Here is a 13,801-nt window from a genome sequence, read left to right as displayed (position 1 = left end):
TGTTGTTGTGCAGCATATTGTTTAATTGTAGATTATCTCTATACCTTTTTAGTCAATTTTGATCTCTGTGGCATTGTGTTCTGATAGGGTGGTTGGTATAATTCTTATATTTGTGACTTTATGTAGATTATACTTATGTCCTAAAGTGTGATCTTTCCTGGATAAAGTTCCATGTGCACTTGAGAAGAATGTGTATTCCACTTTTTGAGGATAAAAGGTCCTGTCTACATTCATTAGTCCTAACTCTTCTAGTTTCTTATTTGAGAATGTATGCAGTGCTTCAAGGCTGGTAATCGGTTCCCCATCTCCTTCATAGTCTTTTTTTTTTTATTTTAAGACTATGATTACAAGCATGATTGTAGTTGGGTTTCAGTCATAAACAGAACCCACCCCCCTTCACCAGTGCAACATTCCCATGATCAATGGCCCCCCTTCCTAACTCCTGCCTGTATTCAAGACAGGCATTTTACTTATCTCACTCATTAAGATTGTCATGATAGTTTTTAGTGTAGTTATTTCCCTAACTGCATTCACTCACCATTCTTTGTGGTGAGCTTCATATTGTGAGCTGGCCCTTCCGGCCCTCATCTCTATTGTATCTGGGCATTATTACAATAATGTCCTTAATTTTTCTTAAAACCCATAAATGAATGAGACTATTCTGTGTCTAGCTCTCTCCCTCTTACTTATTTCACTCAGCATAATAGATTCCATGTACATCCACATATAGGAAAATTTCTTTACTTCATTTCTTCTGATGGCTGTATAATATTCCATGGTGTATATATATATATATATATATATATATATATATATATATATATATATATATACACACACACACACACCACAGTTTCTTTAGCTATTTTTTTTCTGTTGAAGGGCATCTTGGTTGTTTCCAGATTCTGGCTATTGTAAATAGCTCTGCAATGAATATAGGTGTAAGGAAGAAATTTTTGAATTGTATTTTTGTTTTCCTAAGGTATATCCTTAAGAGCGGTATAGCTGGATCATATGGGAGCTCAATTTCAGTGTTTTGAGGAATCCTCCATGTTGGTTTTCATAAAGGCTGGACTAAATGGCATTCCTACAGCAGTGAATTTAAGAGTCTCCTTTCTCTCCACATTCCTGCCAGCACTGATTGTTCTTGTTCTTTGTGATGTGTGCCAGTCTCTGTGGTGTGAGATGGTACTCCATTGTTGTTTTGATTTGCATCTCCCTGATGATTAGTGATGAGGCTTCATGTTCTTTCTTGCTCTTTTTATTTTATTTATTTATTTATTTATTTATTTATTTATTTATTTATTTATTTATTTATTTATTTATTTATTTGGCTTTTGGGCCACACCCGGTGATGCTCTTGGGTTATTTCTGGCTATGTGCTCAGAAATTATTCCTGGATTCGGGGACCATATGGGGGTGCTGGGGGATTGAACTGAGGTCTGTCCTAGGTCAATCGCATGCAAAGATAAGCGCCCACCATTGTGCACTACTGTGGCCCCTCTTGCTCTTACTTCTAATGCCCTCTATCTCCTCCTTTACTGAGGGCCTCATGTACACTGGCTTCAATTACTGCCATTTCATCTGGGATCATTTCCCTGACTTGAGTGGGGCTCCAGGAGAGCAAGCAGGTACTTCCTTCTTTTTCATATAGCCCCAGCTCCAGCACTCAGCCTTTTAGTGCCCCCTCCCCCAGGACAAATGCTAATAGTCCTACTAAAAGGAAGATGAAAACAACAAATGCTTTGATTTCCCTGGGAAAATTGGGTCCACCCTTGTGTTTTTAAGCTCAATGGCAAGTCTTACAGGCAAAGGATGGGGCCAACATACACCTCACTTCATTCAGAATCTGCAAAACCTGTGAGCATCCCTCCACTTTACTTCCCTGCTCACTTCCCTCCATCTTCCAGCACCCTCTATCCTCCCAGTACCACTGGGTATAATACTCCTTGTGGCCCACCTAAGCACTGCTGGGATGTAAGGTAATATCTCCCCCTAAAGCCTCTTTACCTAAAGCTTTCCTCTTGAGATGTTAATCCTACTTGATATGGTCAGATCCACCCACATCTGGGACTGGGTGGCAATTTTGAATAATTAGTTAAAGGTGCTGGGTGTGTGTGTGTGTGTGTGTGTGTGTGTGTGTGTGTGTGTGTGTGTGTGTGTGTGTGTGTGTTGTGTGTGGTGTGTAGAAGCAGCTTGGGAATAGTAAAGAGCCAGAGAGCAAAATGGAGCAGAAAGCTTAGCAAAAAGTCATGTGTTCAAAGCATATCATAGACAAGGCCTTGGGATAAAAAGCACGCTTACTCCAATAACCTTTAGCTGACTGCTTGTGAATTATTTCTCCACTATTTTCCCTACATCTTCAGAACCCATCATCTGAAGGGGCTAGAGGCTCCATACCCATGCCGGAGGCAGCCTCACCCATCACGTGGATCTTATACTTTATATTTTAAATAAAACACTTGGGGAGCCCCCATCCCAGATAAAGGACAGATACAAAAAGCTAGTGTGTTGGACAGACAATACAAGTTCTCACTTGAGAATATCAAAGCCTGGGCAGCATCTATTCTTGCAAGGTGCTTTTTCACTCTATATGGTAACTCCAATTTATGAAGATGTGTTTCATTTTGTTGCATTATTTTACTACTATAGAACAACATTCTGTAAGTATGAGCTTTAAGGTCTGATCCATGTACCTTTCATTATTTAATGAGAGTGATCTCAAGGACATTTTACTTAGACTTTCTTTAGAAGTCAGTATCATGAACCCCTACAGTAACCATAGTGTAATAGTGCCAAAATTTATTTATAGAAAGTGCTAAAGAGCTATTGCAGTGGGCCAGGTGCTTGCCTTTCATGAAGCCAACATAAATTTGATTCCTGACATTTCCTATTCCTGAGTTGTTCCAGGAGTTATCCCCTAAGCCCAAAAGTCGGTAGTAAGCTTTGAGCTCTACCAGATGTGTCCCCAAACTCCCCCAAAATTAAAAATTAAAAGAGACTGTAATTGGGGCAGACTGGTATGTGGGAGGGAAACTGAGGACACTGGTGGATGAAAATGGATACTGGTGAAGGAAATGCTGTTGAAATTCGTGTATGAATGATTTTGTAATCATATTGACCAAAATGAATTTTAAAAAGTATATGTCAAAAAAGGAAATTAAAAAGAAAGGAACAACATCAATAATGAATGATCTTACTATAATGTCAACAAGTCACAGACTGGTCTTACCCCTTGTGGCCTGGCCTGCACAGCCACTTCATTCTGGACACGGTGAATCTGACTCGTCTTGTTCCTCCCCAATTCTCTCCACTTTGCAACTGAGCTGAATCAGGAAATGTTCTGATCAGATCTTATCACCCCAATTCTTTCTCTCAGGATAAAAAAGCAGAATCTGAGCATAGCCCCTGTGGTCTTTCCCTGGTGACCCTGTGTCCCACCTGCTCTCAATGGCATGAGCCTTTCAAGCCTGATTCCCAGAGCACCTCTACAGTGTGCCTCATAACTGCTGTACCTTCTTGGAACATTCCTTTCCACTCCCCTTGCTCTTGTAGCTTCTAATACTCTTCCATATTTTGGCTCTAATAGACCTTCCTCCAAACTGTTGGGAGAACAGACCTAACCCCATCTCCCCACCATCATCACCTGCAATGCCTCAACAGCAATTTGAAACCACCCTTGCAGATTTATCTGCAAATTTACCTTGCAGGTTTATCATCTTGCTCAGCGCTAACAGTCCCAGGTTTGAATAATGCCTGGACCTCCTGAATAATTCTACAAGCTCCTGGATAGGCAGGATTATTCAGCTTTATTCTTCCCAGACCCTGTTCTGTGAGCATTCTGTGTAACCACAATTTGTGCTTTGTGGTTTTCACAGCCTTGTCATGAGGAAGCTGAACTTTTCTTGAATGTGTTGATTCAGTAATTTTTTTGAATGCTGATTTGGTTTGGGGGCTATTTTCTATAATTCAGGTAGTGAGTTTAATTTTTCCCAGAGAAGATGGGAATCAGTCAGAAGAATCTGGCATGGACATAATGCACAGATCCAGCTGAGGTCATATGTGTGCCTGAGGCATGTGCTTCTCTGCTACTGACTCACATGCCAGGCGTCTGCCCAAGTTTTGAGCACTGATGCTGATTCCTCCTCCCACCATTGACGGACTCAGAAACTAGTCCACTGAAGGGAAAGGCAGAACATGCCCCTGCTGGATGGCCAGTACTAACAGAAGGCAGCTCTGTATTCTGGGTCCAGCCAGCAGCACAGGGATATGAGATGCCTATGGTTTTGTCCAGAGGCACAATAGTCTGAGCCATGGAGCTTTGAAGCTGCCTTTCTCCATGAATGAAGGGACTCCAGAAAACTATCAAAAAGGTAGTTAGAGGCCACAGAAGAGGCATTCTTTCTGCTCTCTGGCTCTCAGCTTCTGAACTGGGGAATCTCATGTTCCTCCTGACTTCTGCCTAAGATGTTTTCACACTAGAAAGACTCAGGCATTCTCTGTGTGGGTTACATGGCCCTGATGGTATGGCCAGAAAATGTCACTGCTGTCTGAGCAGGGAGGGAAAAGGCAAGGATTTACCCTAGCTCTAACACAATCAGGTTCTTAGATCTTTATTTTCTTTTCTGTTCCGTTGAGGCCTTGGTGAGCTAGATTCATTGGGACCATACAATAGCCAAGGCAAAACTATTAAAGATCTCCAACTTCTGTGGGTTAGACAAGATGCTTCCACATATTCTCTGATCTTGAAAAGAGAACTAGTAAGATAACAGATAAAACAGCTATGGACACACTGCTATGAGGAAGACAACAAACAGGGACCTGCACGGTCTGACACTGCCATGATTTTCCTCTCATAGTAAACAAAAATCTGTCTTGTGGGAAAATGAAGAATCTTAGCCACCTAGTCTATAGTTAGCATGGTGCTAGTGTCCCAAAAATTCCTCAGCACTTCTCTCAGGTTATTTTTTTTTCCAGTCTAAATAGAACCTGTGTTCAGTGTTACTGGACCCATAATAACAGCCAGCAGAACAATCAAAAATATAAATAAAATACAAAACAGATTACCTGTGTGTAAGGGCTGAGGCACAGAGAGGGGACCTGCACCTTGCCCAGGTAATGGAAGGGAGGAGCCCTGTGGACAGATTTCTGACTGGCTTGGTTGCCACTATGTTACTGGGTCCTACTTATCAAATACATTTTGCAAATTACCATTTCCTTTCACTCTCTCCCTCTCTCTTTTTTTCCTTTCCTTCTCCCATTTCTTCTTATTCTTCATCAACTCAATCTAGGTTAAATAAAACTCACGATGTCAGTTTCTCTATAAGAAAGGAGCCATAATACCTAAGATGCAGTGGACATTACTACATACTACTACTCTTATAGCACTCAATACCACATTGCTTAGTAGTCTAGATGTGAAAACTATGTGTATCCTAAAATGCTCCAGACACTATTTAACCCTGAAACCTTCATATAGCAAGGCCCACTCTCATCAGTGATGAAAGACTTAGATATTGAAAAATCTTCCAACTCCAAAGCACCAGCCAATTTTTTTTAACTTATTTCTACTGTATTTACTTAATTTTTTCTATTCTTCTTATCTTTTGTTCTTTCTTTCTCTTTCTTCTAATTTATATCTAAGCTAATTATTTAACTTTACTTAATTCAATTATTTCTTAAGAGCTCAGACCCATCCTATGAGGGTCAGGCTTCTAACAACAACTTAAGAATTCTTAAGCATAGTATCACTACAGATACTATGTCTGTATTTATATGGGTATGAGTTTATAGACAGTGGACTCCCCTCTGAGTACCAAATTTAAATTGTAAACCATCTAGGCCTAAAGTGTATGTAGTCCTTCCTATATACTATCCATCCTCCCCCTTCATAAATCCATCTATCCTTTCAACCCCCCCAATCATGACCCGATATCCCTCCTTATTTAACTCTTTCTTTACCCTCAGTTCTTAACTCTTTAGGTACCGAAACTTATCTCCTGCCCCAATAAGCCATCATCCAGCTCCCAAAGCGAAAGGATACCCTCTCAGCCCCACATATCATGCCCCATCAAGAAATTACAACCGACATTTCTGCTGACATTCTGTGTGGCCCTTTTTCTCACCCCACCCCCAAATTTGGACTATTGCATGATAACAGATTCAGCCCCAGAAGGACCCTCAGCACAAGGACTCTACCTGATCCCTTTCTGCTGCAAATCATTTATCAAACTCAACAAGACCAGGGTGTGTGATGAAAATGTGCCCTGGATTTCACTCCCCAGAAGAATATCTCAAAAGACAATGGGGAAGCCTATATTTCCTTTATATGTTTAATACCTCTACAATAATATATCTGAGTCTGTCTATACCCAAATGTAAGGCAGCTTCTTACATCACTTTATTTTTTCAATTACTCTTTTAAACTTTATTTTTATATATTTCTTCTAGTAAATATACATATATGTGTATATATATTGCTTTTTCTCTTTAACTTCACCTGTTTGGGTTCTGCTTGGTACTAAAAACCTACAAGAAAAAGTCTTGCCTGGAATAAAAGCTCAGATCAAAACCAGGACACAGAGATTGTGTAGCCTAATATTCTTACCCCCAAATGCACCAGCAATGTAACATGGCACCATTCCTTTTTGCAAAGGCATACTAAAAAAGGGGAAATTTTATGTACAGAAACAAGTTCTTATCTCCTAGGGATAAGGGCCCATACATTTTATAATACAGGGGTGCCTCCACTCTGAACATGTGTCATGTGGACCCAACTTAGACTCCATGAGATCAGACAGTGATCATCCAATACCGAGCCCTAGAGCCCAGACATAGAACAGACACAGTTCCCTGCAACAGCACCAGGAACCAAACTACCCCTGGGAAATTCCTAGTACCATTCTAGTACCAACTTGAACCAGTTTTGATATGACATCCTGATAATGAGGAAGTGGCAACAACTTGATCTAAGAGCAGGTTGTTCTACCTAATTACCTAATGATAAGATGAAATCAGAAGACACATCATTCTTTAATCTGTGCAAAAATCACGATCGCTAACTACAGAAGACTGACTTTGACAACCATGACTGGGCAGAACTTATTCTGGGACCAAAAAGAAAGACCCTAACCTAGGCTTTGCCCTAGGATTTGTACAATAACCCAAGATCTCTAATTCCGGAGGTCTCACTTTGACAACTGCGACAGAGCAGATCTTCTGGAAACATAATAAAAGATTATCCTAGGCTTCTTCCTAGGATCTTTGCAAAAACCAAGACCAATTACAGAAGACTGATTACAACAACAGTGATGGAACAGAACTGATAGAAATGTAAAGAAAGATGCTATCCTAGGCTTCATCCTATGGCTTGTGCAAATACCAAGATCTCTAGTTAGAAGCTTGATTATATCATGCACAAATGAGCAAAAAGTTTCCTGGCACCATAAAAAGTCCTGGGAGTGTGAAAAGGAGCATGTATGGAGCCTGTAGTTATTCCCATGACAGTATGTTTCAAGGGCAAAGAAACCCTGTATCTTTTAGGCCTAAGAGAATTCCTTTTCTAATTTTTCCCAATATTTACTGTGCCTATGCAAAAACAAAAACAAAAACAAACCTTAAAAAAAAAACACTTTGCCACACCAGCCCTCCTTCCTTTTTTCTTTTCTTTTCCTTTTTCTTTTTTCTTTTGTTTTTGTGGTTATTGTTTGGTTTTGTATTTGTTGCTGTTGCTGTGGTGCTTTTACTGTAGTTGCTGGTTTTGGTCTCTTGTTTTTTTTTTTTTTTTTTTTTTTTTTGGTTTTTGGGTCACATCCAGCAGCGCTCAGGGGTTACTCCTGGCTCTACACTCAGAAATTGTTCTTGGCAGGCTTGGGGGACCATATGGGATGCCGCAATTCGAACCACTGTCCTTCTGCATGCAAGGCAAATGCCCTACCTCCGTGCTATTTCTCAGGCCCCTTGTTTAATTTTTGTTTCTTTTTTTGTTTTGTTTATTTTGTTTTTGTTGTAGGTTTTTCTGTTTTTGTATTTTTATTGTTTATTTTGTTATTTTTCTTCTTTTTTGCCTTTCTTCTTTTTAAAATGATATTTATAACCTGTAGATGGACTCCTCCCAGGTTTGTTTGTTTGTTGTTTTTCTTCTTTTTTTTATTTCTTTTCTTTTTTTTTTTCAAACAGAACCACATAACTTGAATCAACCTTTTCTGCCTCATAAATTCAGGGGGAAAAATGGATGGTACCACAACCAAACAGTCATATGAACACCGAGTAGACATAAAAAAGAATCAGACTTAAACACCAAACCCAAAGTCAATGACTAAAGAATCAATAGCCAATCTTTAACAAGCTATACACAGAGGGGACCAGTTATATTAGCAGTCCAAGGGGCAAAGGAAAGGAATTCTGGGAACTGGGATGGAGGGAGGACAACATTTGTAGTTGAAATACCCCTGATTCAATATCACTATGTACCTCAAATATTACTGTGAAAGACTTGTGATTCATATTGGTCACAATAAAAATCATTTTTTTTAAGAAAGCAACAATAAAAAATCACATTTAAAAAAATACAAAACAGGGGCCGGAGAGGTGGCACTAGTGCCTTGCAAGTGCTAGCGTAGGACGGACCGCGGTTCGATCCCCTGGCGTCCCATATGGGTCCCCCAAACCAGGAGCAATTTCTGAGTGCATAGCCAGGAGTAACCCCTGAGCGTCAAATGGGTGTGGCCCCAAAACAAAAAAAAAACAAAAACAAAAACAAAACAAAACAAAAAACTGTACCGTAAATAATTCTGTGAAAGACTTGTAATATACTTCAATCACAATAAAATTTTATTAAAAAAATAAAATAAAATATTGCATGCCTGAAAAAAAAAACAAAACAGTAATAGATGGGTTGGTGGAACAAGGTACTGATAATGGAAGTGAAGACCACACATGGTTCTTGCCACTGTTTGCTGTCATAACACTAAATGACACTCCTTGTGGGAAATGGACAGAATTATGAGTCTTTGTAGAACTTAGACCTGCTGTCAATCCTAAATAGTTGGGACACTCACATAGATCTCAAATATAATAATGGAGACAAACATAATTGGAGTCTTTCAAATTAATGGATTTTATGCTTTTATCCAGAATCTATTAGGATCCCTGCACTCAGGCCTTCACTACTTGAGAAAAGAGGAACTACTCATTGGGAAGAGAGACATCCCTGGCAAGGACACATTCTGGAACTCCCTTTTCTCCAGGCAGAGCCTCCTTCAATGAGAAAACATGTTGCCTCTCAACATCTTAAAATAGTGAATGAACATGTGGGTCTATGTCTATTATTAAGGTTGCTCAGGGCATACATGAAAATTGAAAGAAAACAGAAAAGTGTCTCAATGCTTTAGTTGAGAAAGTATTATGCAAAATGGACACAATTATAATTTGAACCAAGAAAACTGATCCCAAAAATTCAAAGGCAAAGACAGAATGATATTAAGACATTAAGAATATTCTTCATTGAATTTGCTGTAGAAAGAGTCACATGTAAGCTAACAAAAGGCACCAGATGGCGCTAGAGATAAGGTGACTGCCTTGTAAGCTCTACCAAGGAACAGATCACGGTTCGATCCCCCGGCGTCCCATATGGTCCCCCCAAGCCAGGGGCGATTTCTGAGCACATAGCCAGGAGTAACCCCTGAGCGTCAAAGGGGTGTGGCCCAAAAACCAAAAAAAAAAAAAAAAAAAGACAAGATAAAAGGCACCAGAAGCTACTTTTCAACATGGCTGGCCCATGAAGTATTTCTGTTGACTAGGACATACAACATATAGCATTCATTTGTTTTCTGCATTTCAGTTCAATATATGTATAAGCAAAGAAACTGACTAGAAAGTTTCAGTGTCAAGAAACTGTGCCAAATGATGTCAATCTATAATAGTTATGAAAATATCTACTGGGAAGGGAAAGAAGAGGAATGAGTAACTGAATTTCATGGATCTTTATGGATCAACCACCTTTTGGAATCCAGTAAGAATAAACCCAATAGTATTCTTGTGGATAAAGCAGAACCAGGACATTTTCTTAACACATCCTATCCAATCTACAAACTAAAGATGTCTCATTATTTTGTCTTGTATCTTTTCTCTTAGCTTTGAAATAGAAATACAATTGTTTGGGAAAAGTAAGCTGCTATTTTTTTCCATATTGGAATTTTCTTGTTATAAAAGACAGATTACTGCATCAGAACAGTATTTTAAAATACTTATTAGAAAATACTTACCATCCTGATGACATTGGATATATTAGATCTACTGATCTCAATCTGAAAAGTCATTGATTGATTTCCCTGATCACTAGATAGACCGTGGACTTTCCATTGTAAATGCAAAGACTGCTCGAGAGAACTAGTGGTTACTTGCAGGGATCCAGGAATCAGTGACAAAGGCTCAGACAAGACTGAAAGGCCAAAACAAGATATGAGATGACATTTAATAAACACATGACTGTAATTACACTATTAAATATCATTGTTGTTTAGTTTTGGAAAATATGGTTCACTTGTTCATTGTACAATCTTAGAATGAAAAGCTGAAAGGGAATTTGAAAATTATTTGGCAGGTGAAAAAATAAAGACCTGGATAAATGAAAAGCTTTGTTCAATAATGTAATGCAAGTTAATAAATGAATAAACTATTAAACTACTAGACAATTTCACTGGTTTTGAAATTTATAACAAGTCTGAATCAAGAATAAGTACTATTTTGCTATAAATTCTGAATTTCTGGCATTAAATTTAAAAGCTCTTTCCATTTCTTACCTTCACTTTGATAAAGTCTCAAGGACAGAAATACCAAGAGGAATGTTGGATGAAAGAGGGCAAGGGTAGCCATAGATTCTGGTTTCCTGAAATAAAAAAAAAATCAGAAACAAAGTTTTAATTTACTCTCAATTTCATTCTGACAGATTTCTTTCAGCCAATTTTCATAGAAAATTGACATTAAAGGTCCCCATTCTTCTTTCTTCCCTGTATCAATGCCCCTTCTTGTATGATTTCAGAATCCTCCTTCCATGTTACCAAAAAAAAGAAAAGTCTGACTCGCCTTTCTGCAAGTCTCATGTTAGCCAAAAATGAGGCAAGGATGCCTGCATGCCAATGTGCAGCCTGAGCTTAACAGGGTGGCATACATTTCGGTTTATTGTTCAGTGTTTTCACCTTTGGTGTGAAAGAATGGATGTACCTGGGATGTTCTGATGAACCCTCTGAGAGAAAACAGCACTAGCTCTGCTGCTGCAGCTGGAGCCAATTGGCCAAGAATAGCCAGCAGCTGGGTTGTGCCTTCACCAAGAAGGATTGATCTCAGATATGGGAGCCAGAAGGTTACTGCCATGCATCACTGAGGCTTTGAGACTACAGACAACTGATTCAGAATTTCTTCACAACAAGTAAAAATTGGTAAAGAAAAACTGGTTAAGCTGAGAAATTAAGGTGAAATACAAAAAAAAAACAAACAGAATCTGCTTGGGAGGAGAACAATGCCCGCATGAATTTACAAAAGAGAGTCTTCTCCATTGTTTCCTGCCTCTTGTTAAAATTTTACCTACGTGCTGGATGGTATTAGTGTATATACACACAGAAAGACACACACAATGGACTACTACTCAGCTATACAAAAAGATGACTCATGTAATTCATGCAATGCACAGATAAGACTAAAGAATATCTTGTGAAGTCACTCAGAAGGAAGGGGAAAATACAGAATATCTTATATGAAATATAAAGGATCACAGGAAGGAAACCAGACAACCAATGGTCACATCCTGAGAGACTACAGAACTGAGCTTGCTAAGAGAGCGAAGCTGGGGGTGGTATGGGACTTCGAGACATTGACACTTGTGATAGGTGGGAGTTAGCACACTGTCTCCCAGAAAATTTATTATTAACAGCATTATAAATCACCAGTGCCTAAATAAAAATTGAAGGGAAAATAATCCCCATCTTGGTGCTGGATGGAAACCACACCCTGATTGTGAGCAAAATAGAAGTACAGATGTTCACTTTAAGTCTGGACACCTGAAACCAACGTAATATTATTAATACATTTAAGACATTGTACTGAAGGAAAAAAAAAGGCCATTCCACCTTAGAAAACTGTTTTCCATTGTCCAAACTAATTTCCAGTATTTTTCTTAGGATAGCATTATAAACTACAGATCAAAAATTTTGGTTTTTGGGTCACACCTGGAGGTGCTTGGGGGTTACTCCTGGCTCTGTGCTCAGAAATTGCCCCCGCAGGCTCAGGGACTATATGGGATGTCAGGATTCGAAGCATTGTCTGGCCTGGATCGCTATGTGCAAGGTAAACACCCTACCTCTGTACTATCTCTCTGGTCCCCAAGAAGGCAAAGTTCTTAACTGAACAATAAATATGTAAATGACAGGAAGCAATGAGTTTCACTTTTCTACTTTGATTCATCCCAGAAAGAAAATGAAACCATCCTATTCTGTTTCGCCTACTTGGGTTCCCTCAAGACTGGACATTCAGTGAATCACACTATCTATGCTCACTCCCTGTTCTCACTATCCTGTATTTACTTTTTAAAATATAATTGGTAAATAAATTAGAATAACAGTGAAAAAAGAAGAAGGTAAAACCTACTATTACACAACACGAGGGTATCTAATCTGCTTCCTTAGAAAGGACAACTGCAAGTAGAACACACTAATTCCAGGATAACTGCCAATAAAAGCCCACTAACTCAGCCTGGGCATTCTTCTTGGTGCTTCATGCTCTTCCTTCTGTTTTTGGCCAAAAGCTCCTCAAAATCTCTACTTAAAACTCTGAAGATGCTCCTCTTACAGAGGAATAGCCAAGTCACAGAGAAGTTTATAATTTGAGAAAACAAATTTAAGAGAAATTAGCCTCTGTCAGAACCAGAGGTAGCAAAAGGAAATGGCAAGTGCCCAATACTGAACAGCTGATTTCTTTCTGCAGGTGCTGCCCTCCTCCTCCAGAGAACTCATCACAGAGGGAAGGCAGTGCCATCAGCCCCAGACACTCAGACCCTGAATCCTAACAAATGGGAATGGGGAAGGTGTGTTGCTTCTGTTCTCTGTACAAAAGAGTTATTTAAATAGTTCTTTAAAAGTTAAATTTCTAGTAAGTAAAATATTTTATCTGTGCTATTTTACCCAATATTTATAAAAATTAAGTAAATAAGGGAGGGGCCAGAAAAAGTTACAAAGAAACTTGGAAGCCACTTACTAAGGAAGGAAAGCCAAAAGTTAAAGACTGAAAAGCTACCATATAACCAGAGTGAAAAATAAGAGTATTTAGAACAGACGTGATTGGATGGTTTGATCTCAGAACTGTCCTGCTAAGAGCATTGCCCACCTCACTTTCTCAGCCCTCGTAGGTGGGGAATATGAGGTGAATCCCACAGATAGACCGTTCCTTTCTTCCATCTGTGCTGCTATTGGAGGCAGACTGTTCAGCTGAGCACTGTGTAAGGTTCCTGTCTGCGTGACCCAAGCAGTGATTTTCTTGTGGGGCTGGGCCCTCTCTGTCCCTCTGTTCCAGGCCTGAGAGTCCCCCATGCCTGTTTACAGATGCAGGGTAGGTCATAACTTCTATCTTAAAGTATTCTGGTCAAGGCAATAAATTTGCCCCCCAGAGACACCTGGTCTGATGGCTGTGGGACAGACAAGAATACTGGCTGCCCAGGGCAGGTATTTGAAGGCTGCATGTGAAGTTGGTGCCATCCCCTGTGTGGAATGTCACAAACCGCCAGACAGGAGCCATCATCCCTTCTGCCTGT

General features: G+C 39.4%; 1 protein-coding gene across 1 annotated transcript in view; it reads right to left on the bottom strand.

Annotated features, from left to right (window-relative positions):
- The window catches only part of OSMR (oncostatin M receptor), a 66,239-nt gene that overhangs the window by 36,594 nt on the left and 15,844 nt on the right, over nucleotides 1-13,801 (bottom strand). The window contains exons 2-3 of the mRNA XM_049769047.1: nucleotides 10,803-10,888; nucleotides 10,266-10,441 (exon numbers count right to left, since the gene is read on the bottom strand). Of these exons, the coding sequence (XP_049625004.1) occupies nucleotides 10,266-10,441; nucleotides 10,803-10,875 (249 nt within the window). The 5' untranslated portion in view covers nucleotides 10,876-10,888. The remainder of the gene's footprint in view (nucleotides 1-10,265; nucleotides 10,442-10,802; nucleotides 10,889-13,801) is intronic.

Source organism: Suncus etruscus, chromosome 2 (genome assembly GCF_024139225.1).
Source record: "Suncus etruscus isolate mSunEtr1 chromosome 2, mSunEtr1.pri.cur, whole genome shotgun sequence".
In the NCBI taxonomy this organism is placed as follows: Eukaryota; Metazoa; Chordata; class Mammalia; order Eulipotyphla; family Soricidae; genus Suncus; species Suncus etruscus.
The sequence above is the reverse complement of the archived record's forward strand: the minus strand, read 5'-3'. Positions and strand labels throughout refer to the sequence as shown.